This window comes from Etheostoma cragini, chromosome 24 (assembly GCF_013103735.1).
Source record: "Etheostoma cragini isolate CJK2018 chromosome 24, CSU_Ecrag_1.0, whole genome shotgun sequence".
In the NCBI taxonomy this organism is placed as follows: Eukaryota; Metazoa; Chordata; class Actinopteri; order Perciformes; family Percidae; genus Etheostoma; species Etheostoma cragini.
Window position 1 is genome coordinate 735709 of NC_048430.1, and position 20379 is coordinate 756087.

At 42.5% G+C, this 20379-nt stretch overlaps 2 protein-coding genes across 6 annotated transcripts in view; one reads left to right on the plus strand and one right to left on the minus strand.

Moving 5' to 3' along the window:
- Nucleotides 1-918: 918 nt before the first annotated feature.
- On the minus strand, nt 919-6041 carry LOC117939658 (nuclear receptor subfamily 4 group A member 2-like). Of its 2 annotated transcripts, none has more exons than XM_034865136.1 (8): nt 5802-6041; nt 5647-5702; nt 4545-5401; nt 3480-3609; nt 3224-3381; nt 2604-2803; nt 2153-2331; nt 919-1683 (listed from the first exon to the last, which is right to left on the minus strand). In XM_034865136.1, exons 3-8 carry the CDS (start codon nt 5394-5396, stop codon nt 1433-1435), a joined length of 1770 nt encoding a protein of 589 aa, XP_034721027.1. In that variant the 5' UTR covers nt 5397-5401; nt 5647-5702; nt 5802-6041; the 3' UTR covers nt 919-1432. The 2 variants fall into 2 exon arrangements, with proteins under 2 accessions (XP_034721027.1, XP_034721028.1); XM_034865137.1 differs by having other exon boundaries at nt 919-1680; nt 5802-6040.
- A 652-nt stretch (nt 6042-6693) lies between these two features.
- The window catches only part of gpd2 (glycerol-3-phosphate dehydrogenase 2 (mitochondrial)), a 23494-nt gene continuing 9808 nt past the window's right edge, over nt 6694-20379 (plus strand). Inside the window, exons 1-10 of one of the 4 annotated variants that reach the window (XM_034864451.1) lie at nt 6694-6837; nt 9366-9475; nt 10940-10948; nt 12570-12741; nt 13887-14011; nt 14100-14197; nt 14391-14554; nt 17291-17455; nt 18998-19142; nt 19809-20002. In XM_034864451.1, the coding sequence (XP_034720342.1) occupies nt 9374-9475; nt 10940-10948; nt 12570-12741; nt 13887-14011; nt 14100-14197; nt 14391-14554; nt 17291-17455; nt 18998-19142; nt 19809-20002 (1174 nt within the window). In that variant the 5' untranslated portion in view covers nt 6694-6837; nt 9366-9373. The remainder of the gene's footprint in view (nt 6838-9365; nt 9476-10939; nt 10949-12569; nt 12742-13886; nt 14012-14099; nt 14198-14390; nt 14555-17290; nt 17456-18997; nt 19143-19808; nt 20003-20379) is intronic. The other 3 variants (XM_034864452.1, XM_034864453.1, XM_034864455.1) reach the window with 3 other exon arrangements.

Genomic DNA, 20379 nt, shown 5'->3' on the forward strand with positions numbered 1-20379 from the left:
CACACACACACACACACACACACACACACACACACACACACACACACACACACACACACACACACACACTCACTCACAGATGCTTATTTTTAACTTCTATCCTCATGTCTTGCAAAGTGATGAATGAAATCTGTGAAACCTCGCTGTAAGACATTAAAGGTTGGCTTGACCTTTGATCTTGACACACTCACACGTGCATGTGCACGTTCAAATATGTAGCTTACGGACTTTCGTATAGCAGAGTTTGTTAATCACCCTCCACTTTGCCTTTTTCATGGTTAAAAAAATACTGAGATTTGACGTAAAATGTGTCTCTTTCTTACTAGTTTACAACATTATTTGTATATATACTGTATATATTTTAGTTTTTTACTATCTTGTATTATCTTATGTATTCAGGCTCTTAAAAATCAGATCTTAAGCTCAGTGGGACTTGATTAAATAGAAGTTATATAATATAGATAACATGTTGTGTATATAACTACTCCTGCTGTGTATTATCTTAGATACTACAGACTTCATACCAGTTTACAGAGTAAAGAGATTCACATGGATTATTATTATTATCCTGAATATACTACACATCTCAATATAATATATCACAGAAAGGTGATTTATTATAAGGATGTGTACCTTTTAAAGACCATTGAACCATTTATTAAACACATGGCTGCACTAGATGCATCATTTTTAAAAAGGTCACGCTTATGAACCACAACCTGCATGCAAAGTTACATAATACAACATCATTTATTGTTTAAAATTGGCATTTAATATCAGAGGAAAGATGTCATTGATATTTGTGAGGAATAACAATATAATTATTATAGAGGAGTCCTCTGATTTCCTTTCTCAAAAAGATAAAATAAAAAAATGAACGAGCTTTATAAAAAATAAAAAAACGTAGCCCAGCCGCAGTAATAGTAATTTATTTATTAAAACATTAACACTGACAGTTTACTCTGAGAACACAACAGACCAGAGTCTCCAAATAATATTATTATATTAATCACAATCAGACTCATATATGTTATAAAAAACCTAAGCATGATGGGAAACACCTGTCTCGTACCAAAATCTGCCTCTTTATAAGAATGTAAAATGGCTTTAACAATCATTTTGGTAAAATCACACTGCAAATATAAAGTAAAAGTAAATTCAAAGTACGGACTTTTAATTAATTTCTCCTTTCCTGCAGACTCTCTTAGACCCTCGCATAATTCAAATTTTGCAAACATATCTCTTGATATTATTCCCCCCCCCCATCAATTTAAAAGTGGTCGACTTGTTTTGAGGAGAATGTGATTAAACAACTCAATTTTAGATTTTAAAATGTCTTTTTCCACGGCGCACAGATGTCAAACTGTCAGCAACAACTGTTTGGATTAAATCAAAGGAGAAGAAACGTCCCCATGTGTGTTCTTTAATGTCTCTAAAATGGCAACGTGTCGAGGAATAACTTATCTATCACTGCAGGCGGCGGCACCAAGTCCTCCAGCTTCAGATAGAAGATCCTCTGCAGGCCTTGGATGCACAGAGTGCGAAGTTCACGCAGTTTATCCAAAAGTCTGGACAAGGGGTTAGACCAGCGGTCCGAGAGGCCGTCGGCGTCCTTCAAGCACTTCACTATGTTGTTCTGCAGCTCCTCCACCTTCTTCGGCTCCTTCAGTCCGTGCCGCTCTGCTAGTCCGTAAATCACAGTCCAAACAAACATGTTAGATCACGGTGGAACGTAATTAACCAGAAGTGGGTGCAGAAATAGACGTGTGCTACTGTTGTTTATCAACGTAATGATGCTTTCACTGTAAACTCTAATTTCACATTCATCCAGTAACGTTTTACTAATTAATTCAAACATTTATCCATTATATTTTGCTTTTTCAACGATGCATTCATTGCTTTTAGCAACCTATTTCAACCAGTACAGCAGTCAGTTCTGTGTGTCCTACTTCATGTGTTGCCCCTCCTGAACGTTACATGTGGTTTACAGCCTAAAAAAGGTGATTTCTAACATCTTAAAGCTTAATCTCTGATGTAACAGATATGTGATTTGGGGCTATTTTTGACACCAGGTCCATTTAGTTCATCATTCATTTCTTAGGACTATGAATGTGCATGGGAGGGCAAACCAGAGTGTTTTTAAGCATCTCACCGGTGACCAAGGCGAGACTGCATATGCAAGAGAAGGTAGACACATCCAGGTTCATCCTCTGCAGATTAGCGGAGAACTCAACGATGCTGTCGATCCACTCCCCAAAGCCACGCAGGCACTGGAGCCGGTGCCACACCGACCCGTCGCAGAAGATCAGCTTCCCGTCCTCCGGGTTGGATCTGAAACAGCATGACAGCTGGTGCTCAAATGTTAAGGCTCCTTAATGACAGTGACAAATCCCATGTCCCATGTCATAGTCCCATGTCCTTTTGGGCTCTCTCCAGCTGTTAACCCGTCTTTCATTAGTGCCAAAAGTGCTGGAAAGCAAATCCATCCCCGAGTTTTGTTGTGTTTACTGGCAGATCCATAAGCAAATATATTTACCCGCTGTGGACTGACTGCTAACTTGGGATCTCATGTCAAAAGATGAGTCCCTTTGTGTGTTCTTTACCTGTATGACAGCCGCAAGACGAAGAGCTCCAGGAAAGCCGAGTAGAAGAGGAGGTCTTGGTCGTGCTTGGGCAGGGAGGTGAAGCCCGGGATCTTCTGGGCCCAGCCCCGGATCACCTCCATCGATCTGGTCAGGAGGTCGTAGAACTGCCGCACGTGCTGGGCGTCGTCGCCCGGGGGGCTTCCTGGACTCTCCTTAAACTAGTGAAAGGAAAAATATGGGAACCACCTGTGATTACAGCTCTGTAATGCCCTTATTTTGTGTTAAAGGGCACTGCACCCTCCATGAAATGACGCCCACACTGCTTACTAGGAGTGTAAATCACACGCTTTATCACAATGTGATATTATATGAATTCTTTCAACAACAACACAACGTTTACTGATTTACTGATATGCATTTATATATTTCCAAAAAGCAACGATATCATGATTTAACAATTTAATTACTAAGCTCTTCCAGACATTTACATTAAAAAAAACTCTTATTAATAAAACAATAACTATAAAGTGGGAATTTCAATAAAGGCGCATCTCAAAGATGACGATGTGTATCGATGATATTGGATCATGGAGGATTGAACCGATGTATCGATGTATTGTCACACCCTTACTGCTTACTTTAAGAAAGTCAAGGCGAGAAGGCGGAGGGTTCGAGTCCACGTGCGCCCTGATGAGGGTGCTCAGGAGGGTGCTGACTGGTAAAGATGAGTCCGGGAGAGATTTGGGTTTGGACGGCAGGCGTCCCCTTCGTCCTTTCAGACCGTCTGTCCTCACCACTGCAGAGCACGGAGAGACACAGGACACTGTTCTCTGCTTCTGACCCAAATGTCATGTTTCAAGGTGTATTTCAAGGTTTCAAGGTGTATTGGTTTACCTTCTTTGACCATTCCCACCGCAAGGCACTTCTGGAAGCGGCAATATTGGCATCGGTTCCTCCTGCGTTTGTCCACCGGGCAGCTTTTGGCTGCCAAACACACGTACTTGGCATTTTTCTGTACTGTGCGCTGCATGGACAAAGAAAAAGATGAAGTTTAAACATGTGATACCTGCACAAAGGCTGAGGTGATGCCTGGAGCTCACTTTGAGAAACAACCATTTAAATTTAGCTGTAAACCTCATTACCATCTACTCATTTGGTCTGTTTAATATGATAAAACTTCTGCTTTTTAAGGTTCTTTGGTTAAGCTTCATACCGACTCAAACAGACCTCAGATATCACATCTTAAATGTTATGTTCTGAAAACCTCTCCAAATGTAAGAGAAGCTAAATTGGACATGCTGAACTTTGGCACTTGGTGGCATGTGGATCCTTTTTTGAAAGAAACTTAAGGACATTTTTCTAAACATTAAGCACCTTTTTTAGTACCTCCTCAACTCATTTTGTTAAGACTAAAGTAAGAAGCCTTAAATGGTCCTTTGAAAATTAGCAGCAGCACTCCTGCTCCTGTGGGCCATCTGAGGCATTATAAGGCATTCAGCAGGCGGACAGGGCAGTCTGGGTAAATACAGGGTCGTGGCCATTCATAATTTGGAGAATTGCCCCGGGGAATCTCCTTCAGCGAGAAGAAGGGAAAGGTTTTTTATTCATGGCACGTTGGTAGCCATTTTCATACAGGACATTTGCCCCTAAAACGCGTGTGTCAAGAGATGAGGACGTGCCTCTGAAGCATGATGTTCAATTAAAGAGGCCAGTCAGGCGCTCGAGTGGGATTTGTTTTTTTTACATGATGTCCAATTACCTGAAGTTAGGGTTGAAGATATCCATTTTGACAAATCTGGTATTTAAGTTGTTCATCACAGCATTTGCATGTGGCATGTTGCATGATTTTAGGATACTAAAGATTCCCTAATCGTGTTTGCCCAGCTGCTGCCGGCGAATATCCAGGTTGAAATCCTAGTTTTCATGCAGCTTTGACATGACGTCTCATTGGGAACAAACCTTGAAGAAACCCTTGCAGCCCTCGCAGGTGCGCACTCCGTAGTGCTGGCATGCTGCGCTGTCCCCGCAGACGGCGCACAGTCCCTCCGCGCTCAGCGGTCCCCGGCTGGGAGCACAAGAGGTCTGGTAGTCCATAAAGTGTTGTCCGTGGGCGAACTGGAGCGGGTGAGGAAATCCCACTCCGGGCTGCTTTCCGTGGGCAGTGGAGCCCAGGACGCCGGGGCTATCCAGCGTTTGGTGCGCCCCGGCTGCGTCAAGGTTCATGGACACATGCAGAGATCCGTCTGCTTTCATCTGGCAGGTGGACAAGCTCTGGCCGCCGTGTGGCGCGTGTTTTAGGGAAAACAGCGAGAATCTGGAGAGTGTGTTTTTCCTGTGCGCCGCCGCCAAATAGTCCTCTCGAAAACTGTACAGAGAGCCAGAGTCCTCCCATATGTGTCCGGGTGGAGTTTGAAAGTTGGATGTGATGGGGGTGTGCGGCGACGGAGGCCGGTAGTAATAAATGGAGCCCGGGGAGGAGAGCAGCTCGTCGGACTGGTGCGGGTGAGGCTGACCCGGCTGATACCGCGGACACCCGTGCGTATCCTCCACCTTGACGCACGAGAGCTCCCCCTGCACCGGCATCTGGAAGAGACACGGGGGCTTCACGTCGTACCCGGCGCCGTAAGTGTCACCCATGGAGCCGAAACTGGGAGCCGATGTTGAAGTGGAGATTTCACTGTTCGTAAGGTCCATGCTATACTTGACAAACTCCGGGGTGAGAAAGTCGCAGCTGCGCTCTCCACCCGCGCTCTGGGAGGCCGGGCTGGCTCCTTGAGGAGAGGAGCCGCACTGGGTCTGCACACACGGCATGGCTCCTGCAAACATGGATAGAATACAGTCAGGACGAAGCGGGGGTTTGCGCTTGGAGCTGATAATAAACAATATAAGAATGAAAAATAAAATAAGGTCCAATTGTAACACATTGCACGCACGTTAGGCAGAGATATCCACTTGTTGGAAGGCACATAATTATGACCTTGGGACTATTCTTAATGACTTCAAAGACCTGACAGTATTTGGCAGTAAGCAGAAGAACAGCACGAGGACCAGTCTTTATTACCTCAGGGCTTTAGTTGTCTTATTTTCCAGAGGATATTACGGCCTGCTTCACTTTGCCTGAAACAAAAACATCGGAGCATCATTGTCAAGCTTCCCACTGACATGCATCCCTGGTTTCTTAATACATTAGTGGAGAAAAAGTAGAATATGCACTACCTCAGACCTCCATGCAGGGCAGGAGGACAGGGACAGGTGATCCCATCTCGGCTGTAGTGTCGCGTGCGGATCTATTAAAGCTTTGGAAAGCCCCCCTCGCTGTCTAGAGAGCAAAGGAAAAGACTGTCCACTTCTCCCGCTCTTGGCTCGCAGACTGGCTGGCAGTCACACCGACAATGTGCTTTTGTTTACGTGGTGCGCTCCCTTCTGCCAAACCCTTACGCACGAGCCACATAGGGGTGGGGTGCCGGGTGTGTGTCTCTGGTGTGGACACAGCCATGTGTTCATGTAATATGGAAAGAATGCCTGCACTCTCTTGCAATTTGCATCTTAAGTATATTTAGACAGATAGATAGATAGATACATAGATGGATAGATAGATAGATAGATAGATAGATAGATAGATAGATAGATATTGATACCAACCAAATGGGAAATTATAGAATCTATTCTTATATTATGTATTAGATTTTATTGCGACAACTCTATAAACCTGGCGTTGCTACATAAATGAATTGTCTCTTTGCATTGCTGGGGAGTAAGATTCAAATCATTTAAACATAGTTATTATCCTAAACAGCTGTTCTTTAATCTACGGTTGATTGAGGAGCATCATTTTCATCTTAAAACACACGTTATGTTTAAGAAATACTAGCCTACAGAAAATGTCAGTGTGATTTATATCTCATAGGCTTTATTTTTTCTTCCATGTCTCCTGTGCTGGGAGACAGAGAAAGCGACAGCTGGTGACACTCCGGTCCCTCTTTATTATTATCCTTGAGGAGGAGGATGGAGGGGAGACCAGCGTTGTGCAATCTCCTTACGTCAACAACGTGGCACCGCCTCCTGTCCTGCTATTGGACAAGCGCTCCCGAGCGCTGCGTGCTAATTGGCTCAGCGTGACGTCGCTCGGGGCTGCTCTCCGCTTCCTGGTTGAAGTTGTCAAACGCGAACTGGTTTGGATACCAGCCGACGTCCTCACCCGACGCCCTGCGGCCCCCCAGCGAGTTGAGTCGGCCGCCAAGCGAGGAGTCCTGTAGGTGGGTTGTCTGTAGTTTTACCGACTGTTTTACCGACTATGTAAACATGTCTGACGGCTATTTAACCCTTTGTTGTATTTGGCGTAGAGCCAGAAATGCAGAACATCTGCGAGTTTTTCTTAGCCGACCATGCCGGTATGACCATGAATGACATCCTCTCATCACCGGCTCTAGCCAACGACACGCCGGGCTAATGTGCGCGTGCCGTGGAGGTGTGCGCCAGGTGTCTCTCTCTCTCTTTTTACAAGGTAAAGAGCTGATTGGGGACTGTCGAGACGACGCTTTTACTAGGGTTTCCCCTCAAAGACCAAACTGAGCAGACATTTTAATCCCCAACCAGAGAGCGAAGAACAGGGACTTCCTCCTGTGTGGGGACAGATAACGGATCACTACCTCTGACGTCATACCTCTGACGTCACACCTCTGACATCTTACATCATACCTCTACCTCCCCCCCCCTGCTGAGTGGGGTTTGTCACTACCAGGATCCTCTTTTAATATATACCTTTAGGCAATGAACCTCTCCGCGTGAGGCTTCAAAAACCCTATGATATTATATCATGTTATGAGTCAAGGTAGATTTGACCTTATATTCTGGATATTGTAATATCGTGATATTTGAAGCGTAGTCTTTTCAGGCTTTATTACAGTGCATTAGGTGATGTCAACTACAGACTGTCCTTCTGCATATGGACACAACAGGTAGATGGGGTAGAGAGAGAGAGAGAAAGAAAGGGCCGCCACTCTCTCTCTCTCCCTCTCTCTCTCAGACTGAGACTGAATTTAGACTAAACTGTCAAACTAAACAGTGCTGATGAATATTAACCTTTTCCAGTTATTCTGTTGCCTACCTGGCTCCTAAAATGTTTCACAAACACATTTTACTCCAGTTTGGTTGAATCCAAGTAACCAGCGTCAGGTGGTCCAGAGCAGCGCAGCACGTTCTGGTTGTTGTTTACCTTTTTGAAGGGGTAAATACTACAGATATAACCGCTTCTTTTCTCGCTTTTCTCTGGTCATGCAGCACATCATATTGTGTTATGAGACAAGGTATCGTCTTAGATTTTGGATATTGTAATAGCGTGATATTTGAAGTGTAGTCTTTGAGAAAGAAAACACAAAAAAACTATTTTATTTAACAAAAGATAGTGTCTTTGCTAAAATAAAAAGTCTAAAACTAGGACTTTGTATTGGAGTACTGACCATGACAGCAGAGTGTCTAGTCACACTTTTAATCTTATTTGATCCAACATATCCTTATGTGAACGGGAAAATAACCCATTCTGGACTATTGTTTGGGCAATACTGGGTGAGTGTTATAGTTCAGTCATATACAGTAGCTCACATCTTCAGTGTCCACCATGTGCAGCTGTGTCATTGCTTCAGTTCTGAACAGAAGCTTTTTATATCGCCTTTATAACAGGTTGTAAAAGAGGTGGATTTGCCTAAACCCAGGTTCATATCCTTCTACTTGGTGGAGGGAGAAAGGCAGTGGCAGTAAAAACATGACACCCATGTCTGGTGGTAACATTGGGTGATAGGTCACTGGTTCCACCAAACTCATCACTGACATTTGTGCCATCTGTAGCTGTGTTTTTATTAAAATGTATTAGAATCTGCTCCAGCGTATGGCACTCCCTGGAAACCTTTCATCAAAGTGCACCATACTGGAAATGCAAGTACTTTTTTTGGGGGGGGCGCCCTCGTGTGAATTGCGGCCCTCGTCGAGCCAGAGGTGGGGTCATGTTCTGCTCGTTCATTATGAAAACATGGAAACAGTATCCTAGCTGTTGCTTAACACTTAACTCCTAATAGGATTGGATTGCATTACTCAGAACAGTTAGGCTGAATGTCTTGATGCTGCATAGTTGCAAATATAATGATTTTGCAAAAGGTGAACACAAATGATAACTTCCATTATTAATTCATCTGTCAGTTACTTATTTTTTTTAAAGCTAATCAAATTGTCTGATCGTGTAGGGTTTGAAATGTCAAAAATAATCACAAACATCGACCATAGAGCGAATACGGTGTCCTTAAAGTGCTCGTTTACCACGATTAATTCAAGGGAACTAGGAAGGATCGGAAATATTGTATCATTATTGATTATGTACTGAGCAATTTCCTGTCAAAATAATGTCCCCTTTCCAGCTTATCAAATGTGAGAATATTTGTCTTTTTTCTCTATTTTGTATCATCGTAAATGAAATACGTTTGTTTTTTGGCTGTAGGTCGGACATAACAAGACATTTGAAGACATCTTGACATTTTAATGGTAAAACAAATCACTAGTAATCACAAAATAAGTGATATAATATTAAAAATTGGCATTTCTCTGTATTCTGTGCAACAGGAAACCTGAACACAGCATCCTCTGCCTCTCTCTGCACCCTTCTCTACCTGAACATTTGGCCTTTACTCCCCCTCCCCCCCCATCACCATCACGTCCCATAACGTGTCATACGAGCCTCTTAACCCGGGCGTCCCCGCTCCGTCTCCTCACTGCCCTCTACTCTGACTCCAGCAGGGACGATGGCGTTCAGGAAGGCTCTGAAACGGACAGCGCTCATCGGCAGCGGGGCGGTCGCCACCGTTTTCGGCCTCTCCCAGCTGATTGAGTACAGGAAGACGCAGGTAAGCTGACGCACCGCCCAGTTTGAGACGCTCCGCCAGGTGTTTGCTGTTGCATGTTTACATGTTGCAAGAAATGCAGAATTTGAGTGAATACACGTGCGTTTAGGCTCCATTGTCAGTATTGCATATGCTGCTTCATCTTTTTACATCCTGACAGATGTAAAATGTAAACGATACCTTGAAAACGTCAGTTTTGGGCACGACTACAGTACAATATTCAGAATAGGGTTTCTTTTGGCCTGAATCCAAACCACCATGCAGGGAGGGACTGCCTTTGGAGGGCATGTCCAGTCTAGATGCTGGAATGTGCTTTCTGTCGTATCCAAGGTATTTTTCCTTTTTGTTTTATTGGATGTTTTCCAGCTGCTGAGCAGGAGCCATCAGTTCACTCGCAAGCATGCCGCCACTCGCTCCTGATAGGTTGATTAGTGTTCTTACTGAGCCTTAGCTGAGAAGGTTTATATGCTTAATATAAAGCCATAGTAGAATATAGTGTGGGACCAGTTTCTGAGCCCGTGTAGGCTCCAGGTCCCAAAGTATGGCCCATAACCCCCATAAAAACAGCAAATAATTACACTTACAGTTAATAATTCATACAGAATGAGACATAGCATGTTTGTTACTGAGCTTTTTCAAGTTTTTGTAAACAAATGATGTCAAGTCAAGTGACGGTTGCATTAGCAACACAGCTGTACATCACCTAGCTGCGAGCTTAATTCATTTATTTAAATGTAGAAATAATGTTAACGCTGAACATGCCACACCTCGTGTAAAAAAAACGGATTATTGTGCTTTAAAAAAAAAAACATTTATAGTAAATTAAGATTTTAGATGCATTTATTTGATTGATTTGAAACATGACTTTTGTTTGGACACTTAAACTCTTTCTCAGTCCTAAAAAAACGATTTGCTGCTTGACAATGTGGACACACACTTACATTTAAAGAATGAAGACACCTTGAAAAGATGCCAGTTTCTGTCTTAATGTCAAGCCTTAAAACTCAGCCATTGACACACACACACACACACACACACACACACACACACACACACACACACACACACACACACACACACACACACACACACACACACACACACACACACTAAATCCAAACATCTAATGTATATAATTGTTGTGACACTTCTCGCTACATCTCTCCCTTTAAAAGGATAACTAATTATGAATGAAAAATAGATAATTCCACTTGATTATCAATACATCATTGCATTGCATCTATCAGCCTGAAGTGATACACACACACACACACACACACACAGACAGTGCTTCATTTGAGACAGACGAGCAGCTGTGTGACCTCTGACCTGACGTGGGCCTATTTCAGGCGTGCCACGCATCGACATACCAGACTTTATGTGACTGTACAACCTAATGTGAACTTTTGTTTTGTGCCCCTGGCGCGATAATGTCTTCTCTTGCCCGTCGTCGTCCTATCAACCAAGCACGGATTGGTAAGCAAGAAGTCGACCCTGATGAAACATAATTATTTTTCACAATAGTTTGTAATCACGCATGCCTCTAATCCCAGTAATTGCACTGCTGATGAGCTGAATGTCCGTCTTGTCTTCTTTAGCAAGGGCATGTATGTGGCTTGGATGGGTTTTCAAGAGAGCGTCCGATTGGCTATTAGCACGGGCCTCGCTGTGCCATTCACACACCTAACTTGATTACTGGGGGGGGGACGCTAGCCCTTAATTCTGTGGCGGTGTTTGTCTGTATGCATCATCAAAAATAGACAATGATTATATCATCGTCTCGCTTGTGGTTGCAGAGCTAAATTACAAACGGCTGCTGCTATTTTGCAAGTCAAATACCGCGTTTGCCTCAAAGCAGCTTGATGCAATCATTTAGCTCCAACCGCTAAATGGAAAAATGAATGAATATTTCATTAGCAGTGAAGCCCCCCAATATCAGAGTGGAGCTGTGTTTTTGTTTGTTTTATCATTTATTATTTTTTTGTGATTATTTCTCTAAATTTTAGCTAATACTAATAATGTAAAAAGCTTGCTGTTTCTATTTGGTGGGGTTTGCATGTTGCAGCAGGTCGTACCATTCAGCAAACTCTGCTTTACTGGGCTTTATTAGCAACACTTCCCTTGGAAAGTAAAGGTAGTAATGAGACACCGTGAGCACGTTATAATCTCCCTCTCACTACCAAGAACAGCTCGGATGAAAAGCCCATGCCTGGATTTGTTATAAATGAAGTCCAACTACATTTGTGTTGTGATTACTTAAGTAAAAGTAGCAATACTCTCAAGTAAAAGTACACTTGTACAAGTAAAGGTTCAGCATCCAAACTCACAGATAACTCACACGACCAGCAAAACATCCTTAAAGTGTCAACATGATGTTTATTATAATAAGATAGTCTTCTTACTAGAGCTAGACTGATAAATTAGCTTATAGCACAAACAATACAGCAGCTCTGCTGTCGTCGTCTAACAAAGGGCTAAAAATAAAAATACAAAGGAAATGTTAAAAAACACAGAAATGTACAAGGTTTAATTTTTTTTTGTTATCTGTTAATATTAAATAATGAATAGCCTTTTTCGTCTAATAGGTTTTCCAAACTCAGTTTTGTTAACTTCAACTTGAAATAAACTTAAAATCAGCATTGGTTGGGCTATATTAAACTTTGTTAATCATAATCACAGTAATAGATGCACTTCTGGCCTCGGTACATACATTATACTCCATCCATTTCAACAAAGTAATGCATATGATAAGCACTGTACAGTAATCTCATCACACAGTTGAATCCATAATATATTAATGTGATTGCAAGTCATTATGCGTTATATCACATTGAATATGGTGTGATTGTAATGCAAGAATAATGCATGAACATATAACACTGGGGATGCTTGCAGTGTGCTGACAGTGTTTCAGAACAAACCAAGAAAAGTGTTGCTATATTTACTGGACATTTTTAGCATTTAACATAGAAATTAACATCGGAACTTGTAGTTTTGCACACTGTGGAGAGTCTTTAGGTCGTGGAAAGGGTTCTTCTGACTGTGTGTGTGTGTGTGTGTGTGTGTGTGTTGCTGTGTGTATCTGTGTCCCACCCAGGCTCGGTTGGCCCACGTGGAAGCAGAAGCAGAGCTGAGGGTTCCCTTTGCGGACGAGTTCCCCGCTCGGCAGGCCCAGCTCGCGGCGCTGCAGAACACCGAGGAGTTCGATGTGCTGGTGGTCGGGGGAGGGGCCACGGGTGCAGGGTGTGCCTTAGACGCTGTCACGCGCAGTAAGTGAGCCTCCCTCTCTTGGGATGGAACAGGTGTGGAGCTCTGGAAGTGTCCTCACTGCGTCCTGAGCAGGAAGACGCCTCATAGGCTGGGACGGGGTTTATAAAGGTCTCGCTTCAGTATGTCAGCTGGTAGTCTGGCCACAAAGGCTTAAGTGTAATTTACTTTAAATAAAGCTTATATATCGGTGCTGCTTTAACATACAGTAGATTAACAGGGCTTGGATGATATGTGTTTGTCCTGATTTGATTTTTTCACGATATATGGGTGCCGATTTGATTTGTATTGCAATTTTCTTTTCCTAGAGATGAATGCACATCACACGTGAGTCAGTCTGACATTTACTTCATTTGTAAAGAAGAACACAACATCTGCATTTCCTGCTTTCTCTCTGTTTTGCTGTAGTCACTGTCAGTGGTGCTGCACAAACAGAAGAAATCAAGGCCAATCATTGGTAAAAACATTAAATAAAATATATCAAATTCTAGGGAAAACAATCAGTTTTAAAAATCATCACCAGAATAATTACAATAAGTACGATTCCCCCCCCCCCCCCCACTCATTTGCATAATCCTCAATTTTACAGTTTTACTTGCTTACATTTTTGTAAAAAGATACTTAAATCTTAAGATACTAGATACTATTTTTCAAACCAAACCAACCAAATTAGTTGTTGACGTTTTGGTTTTACACATCTGGAGAGTTCGCTCACTCGTAATGCTAACGAGTGTAGCATTATTATTGTTTTATGGACCGTGAGTCTAATAATAAAGGCTATCTATAGATAGGTAGGTAGATAGAGTTAAACTATTAATATGATTTTCTACAAACATTTGCCACACAACGATATTAGAATATATCCTTATTATGGCTGACCAGTCCTAGCAGTGAAACTGCAGATACACTCATCATCCAGGTTGTCTGGGTGAACAGTAGCAAGCTTATATGTCATTTTAACTTTAGGATTATTAAAGCGTGTTGTATTTTGTGTGTTTTGTGGTTAAAGACATGAATAGAGCCAGCTTTCTGTCAGCGAAACCAATTGAAATTGTCAATCACTACTGCAGCATTTTCCCAGCTTTTAAGTCACATTATTATCAAACTCTACAGGTTTATTCACTTATTCTTTGTCATTTCTTCCCAGACCTCAAAACCGCTCTGGTAGAGAGAAGCGATTTTTCTTCGGGGACCAGCAGTCGGAGTACCAAGCTACTCCACGGTGGAGTCCGCTACCTCCAGAAGGCCATCATGCAGTTAGACTACGAGCAGGTTCCTCTTCTTTCTCCTACCTTTAATTTCATCTTGTTTTGTTGCTCTTTTTTTGTCACCACCCTTACACTTTCTCTTCTCGGAGCAGTACATGATGGTGAAAGAGGCGCTCCACGAGCGAGCCAACCTCCTGGAGATTGCACCTCACCTATCTGCGCCACTACCCATCATGCTTCCTGTTTACAAGTAAGTGTCAGGACTCCTACACTATGGAAAGTGCACAAGACGTGGTAAAAATAGCACAACCAAGCAGGCGACAATTGGGTCATTCTGTTATCAATGCTGTTAAGTGAAGAAAGTTGTTATTATGTCAGGATGGAAAATGAACACCAGCTCAAATAAACCCAGTATCTAACTTTAATCCCTGTTTATTTCCAAGATGGTGGCAGTTGCCTTACTACTGGGCGGGGATCAAGATGTACGACTTGGTGGCTGGGATCCAGTGCCTGAAGAGCAGCTACGTCCTCAGTAAGACCAAAGCCTTGGAGCTTTTCCCCATGCTGAAGAAGGACAAGCTGGTGGGAGCCATCGTCTACTACGACGGTGAGTCACAGCTCCAAAATGCTTCCTTTCATGCCCGCGGAGGCTGCGATGCCTTGGCTTTAAATAACATATGTCCACATAGACACTGGTGTGTGTGGACAGTAATCTCAAAAGCACGCGAGGTCCGTTGATTGATTACTCACCTTTTTTTTTTCTGTAAACACCTGCAGCAGCTGAGTCAGTCTTGTTGCCCTTTTCCAGAGTTTTCCCTTGTACGTCCTTTCCAATGGTAATGAATTGTTCAAAATAACACCATTATTAATTGTAATATTGTAGTATTTGTGTAGAAACTGCACGATTGAGCCTGACAGAAGATTATAATAGACCTCAGATGTTAATTTTGCCCCGTGGCCGTGGCGAGTAGCAGCTCGGCATGTCTAATGCCTAAAGGCCAGGACGCTTTTCTTACACATCTGTTCACAGCTGTAACAATTCACAGTTATCTGTCCAAGAAATAGCTGTGATTAACAATATAACCGTCTCTTTCAGTCAACTTTTTTTATATACATATACAAATATATATATGGATGTACCTTTTGTCATAGAAATACAGTTTTGAATGAATCCCAGGATAAATGTGTTGGTTAAATGCCTGTCATGTGACCCAGATGATGTAATAGCACAAGCACACAGCCTGTGAAGTTAACCACGCTTAAAGAGGTTTTTATTGTTTCTTAATCATGGTTTTCAGCAGTTGGACAGCATTAGACATCTTCCCAAATCTGTGAGATTAGTGGCAACAATAAAATCCATGTTGCTTTTTAAAGGATGTTGCAAAATAAAAAATATCTGCAGCTTTATTAATGTGACTCCTGGTTGAATATTAGTTGTTTTTATGGCAAAATAATTCATTAAATGTAATGTTTTGGTCGCGTTAGCAATCTTGAGAGCTTTATTTACATGGTTTTATTAATGCTTTATACATGCTGCACACTAAATATGAATATGTGTTTTTAAAAACCAAGAGAATCAGGCTCTTCACTCTTTAAATGTAAAATACAAGAGAACTGGATTTGTGCAGGCTGGAAAAAGGGAAGAGCATTTTCTTGGTGCAAAGCAGCATATGTTTGATTTTCCACCCCCGCCGCCATCATCTGCTCCGAGGGGGGACAGGGCCGGGATGGTGGAGGGGTGGGCGTCTTTTCTCCAATTATGCCGTCTGGAACAATCATGCCGGTGACATTTGGAAATCTGACCTTCTCTCCCGGCGGTGTAGAGCGCAGAGGAGCGTCTTAGACGGTCGGACTGGCTGAGCAGCAGCACACGCTCTTACATTCTGCAACCAGTGTGGAGGCATAACGCTCTTATTTAGAATTGGCTGCATGGTATACTCGTTCATATGCCCTAAAGCTACAGGATGTTAATGCTGCTGTAGGTACAACAGACATGTTTCTTCTTAGAGCACCTCACTGTCTGTAATAACGCACAGAAGCCACAGACAAAGCAGAGCATTTAGGGTCAGGGAAGCAGGGTTGGTAAGTGTTTGTTGGTAATAATATTAAAACTATGAATATCACAACCTTTACCTTTTTTCTAATTTACATTTGAGACAAATAAATCTGCAACATTTTCATGTAACTGAATGTCTGGTTCTTTAGTGAAATGAGTAGTAGAGACAAAGAATTGTGAATGTGAAATTACAAGGTGTCGTGAGCCTCTGTGGCAAATGTTTTGATGTTGATATGGCAACTGGCATCAACTGTGGTGAGCTGTGCACCAAGAAAACAGACAGGAAACAGTGGTAATACACCGAGAACAATCAGGGGAGCCCTTGAATGCAGAAACACAAGAACACATACAGTACATGGCATAAAACTGTAAATATGGGACAATAATAGGCCATTACATTGTCTATAAAGAGTATTTAAGCATGTGATTTTCTAGCATAATGATGACATATTGGACAGAACAGCAATAGTTGTTTTATGGATGTGCAGAGGCAGTTACAGACTGATTAATCCATTAGTTAAGATAACATTTAAGATAAGAGACTTTATTGATCCCACAATGGGGAAACAGCAGCTCAATGCTGCACAACAATAACAAAAATGCACATTAAATATAAATGGCATTGAAAAATACACAAAGAATTAAAAATAGGAAATGGATGACAAAAATAAGAAGACAGTAATAACAGTAATATGTACATTAGAAGCACTCTTTGTATTTACAGGTTGGGATAATATATATAAATAAGAAGAGAGTAATACAGAGCTATAGATATATGAATTTAAAAAAGGCTTATTGTACAGGTCAGTATTTACAGTTAATACGCTGTGGAGATGCCTACTCTGATGAAATGAGATGGCATATTGCACAGGTCACAGGGTAACAAATAAATAACTATAAATAGGGCAGAATAGTTTTAAGTGTTGCCTCATGTTATGTTTTAATCATCAGAGAGGATCATTAAAAAATAAAAATACAATAAAACTATGTATTACAAGTGACGTTAAGATGAAACAAACCTTTGTGCTAAAACAGCAGCTGATTTCATGATGTCATTATTTTGATATACTGTAATTTCATCATCACCGGGACTTACTTCTTCATATTTATATATCTTAATAGCATGGACATGCTCAGCCTCCGTCAGTTTACATGTTGTCACCGTCGGTTTACACACTGAAGGAGGCATCAGGCCTCAAATGTCAAACACATACAGTGTACAAAACACTAAGTGTATTACTAAATCTGCCTAAACCCCCCATCTTTCTTCTTCTCTGTCTCCTTCAGGGCAGCACAATGACGCCCGTATGAACCTGGCCATCGCCCTCACGGCCGCCCGCCACGGCGCCGCCGTCGCCAACTACACCGAGGTGGTCCACCTGCTGAAGACCAAGGACCCGCAGACCGGCAAGGAGAAGGTGTGTGGCGCTCGCTGCAGGGACGTCATCACAGGTGAGGCCTGCAGGGTCTACCCTAGGGCAGTGGTTCCCAAACCTTTTCAGCTCAAGACCCAAAAGAGAAATTTGGTGTCTCCCCGGGACCCAAATTTACAAAAAATACACACCATGAATCATTGTAACATCTAAATTTTTAAACTGGGGACAAAAGACGGAAAAAAACATGAATTTAAATGTATATGAAGTATATTTATTCCATTATAAAGGTAAACAAAAAGAGATTCTCCTTTCTGGGTCTCACCCCTTTCTCAACTCATCTTCTTATTGGCGACCCAATAAAACGGGTTTGCGACCCATTTTGGGTCCCGACCCTAAGTTTGGGAATCATTGCCCCAGTGTAATGCAAGCCCCCCCCCCCACCAGGCCTAAGCCACTGGGGAAAGAAAATGTGAATGTAACTTTATGCCGTTTTTTAAACTAGTTACAGAGGTTGGTGGTTTAGATGCAGTCATATTTCCAAATCTCCAGCTAGCTTTCAGCTCTGACTTAGAGCCCTATGAAATTAGTCTTTTAGCAATTAGGACTCTTGTCATCGGGCCTAACAACACTCTGGGTGTGAGAGAGTCTGTCCCACATGGAGAGACTTAGACCTCCACCCTTCACAGTCGGGTACTGGGATAAAAGCATGAGCATTTTCAGCCTCACTGGAGCTATCTTCCAGTCCTCAGAGGTCTCAGAGGTCTCAGAGGTCTCAGAGGTCTCAGAGGTCTCAGAGGTCTCAGAGATCTCAGAGGTGTGTTTAATGTGAACCTTATGTTGATTTAAAAGTTATGAGATGCAACTGTAACATTGTAAGATGTAGAGGTCAGTGAGAGGTGCAGTTTTGGAACAAAATCAGTCAAATCAGTTGACCAAAATGTCTAATAAGACAGTTTCCTGTTTCAAGTTTGTTGTCTTCATTTAAATTAAAGTGGTAAAAGGTCAGCAGCCTGTCCTCTGCCCCTACAGTCTTTTTGTATTTACTGTTGCAGTGTGCACCAACAGGACTAACAGGTCTAATATTTATGGTCACAGGTTAATATAATTTATATTATGCTACCGACTCTTGCTTTATTACTCTAAACACACATTCAATTTAATTTTAACGTCACTTACACCGCAATATTGTTTCCTGTATCACGACAACCGCACTTTAAAATACCTTTATTTATTTGATGCCCTTTTGCTTCCTTTCAGTCTACCATATCATCATTGTCTATTGTTTGCCTGGATTTCTTGTGCGTTTACTTCTATGTGTGTTTTTGTTTTGTGCTTTTATTGAAGAAAATGCTGCTGCTGTAACAACGAAATGTCCCCGTTGTGGGATTAATAAAGTTTAATGTAATCTAATCTAATCTAATCGAATCTAATTACTCATCTACATATGTCAGAGCACAGTGTCCAGATTGTACTTTTTACAGTAAAAACATCTTATTTTACTCTATTTACTCAAGTAAAAGTAGGCACTTTTACACTCCTTCCTCATACTTTGTCTCGTTCTTCAACCAAAAACAACAACTCAGACTGTTTTGATGCCATCTTTTTTGATTCCTCTCAGGACGGGAGTTCGACGTGAAGGCCAAGTGTGTGATCAACGCCACCGGGCCGTTCACAGACTCCCTGAGGAAGATGGACAACCAGGAAACCCAAAACATCTGCCAGCCCAGCGCCGGTGTCCACATCGTCATCCCCGGTTACTACAGGTACCACATGTCCCACACGTCCCACATGTCCCACACGTCCCACACGTCCCACATGTCCCACATGTCCCACAGACAGCCCAACACACTCACAGTATTATCCTTTTTAAACATTTATTTTTGACGTTTTTTGATGTTTATTTTAGTTTTTCAAGGGTATAAACATGTATATATGTAACGCTTAGTGTTTTCTCATCCCTGTGTGTAACTACTACACTACTATCTGACCTGCACTTACATGTGTAGGACAGTCTTTCCTGGTTAAAACACAGCGGAGTGGTTTTAAAGTTCAGCGGAGCTTATTGAGCGAAACCCGAGGGAGCTCGAGCCCTTTGAACAGCGCCACAAATGCCAACCACCTAATTCTCTTCCTCTCTTCCTCTCGTCTTCCTCCTGCCGCTATCTGCGCCCTCTCCACCTTTTCTTCCTCCCCCATATCTGTGTGTCTCCATTTGTGTGTCGTTTCTCCTCAATTTGTCCCTCTCTGTTTCTCATTACCACAGTTATTTTGTAACTTTTTTACACTCCTTCCGCATACTTTGCCACACATTGGAGACAATAAAGATAACACATTAAACCTAATAACTATGCTATTACTCCGGCTACTTCTACTACCTCCACTTGTGATTTTATTATTAATCCCACTTCCTGTATTTCCTTTTTCCACAGCCCTGACAACATGGGGCTGCTCGATCCGGCGACGAGTGACGGACGTGTCATCTTCTTCCTGCCCTGGGAGAAGATGACCATCGCCGGGACGACCGACTCGCCTACCAGCGTGACAGCCCACCCCATCCCGGGGGAGGAAGACATCAACTTCATCCTGAATGAAGTCCGCAACTACCTCAGCCCTGACGTAGAAGGTGAGGGCAGTCCTCCCTCTCCATCCTATTGGAGCATGTGGTTATGTATAAGGGCCCAGTGCTTTGGTGATCCTGGACTGCCCTTTACAGGGTATGAATGAATGAGAGATTGCATTGAGTTACAGAAGCTAGAATGGAGAAGAGGCTAGACAGGAAGTGATGTCAGGACGTTGGCTGTCTATTTTTCCTGCTAACTACACCCCCAACCGGCACCGTCAGACACACCCACCAAGAGCCTGGGTCTGTCCCAGGTTTCTTCCTAAATGCGTGCTCTTGGGGGAATTACTGAGATTGTTCTTTGTAAATTATAGAGGGGTCTAGACCTGCTCTATCTGTAAATTATAGAGAGGTCTAGACCTGCTCTATCTGTAAATTAT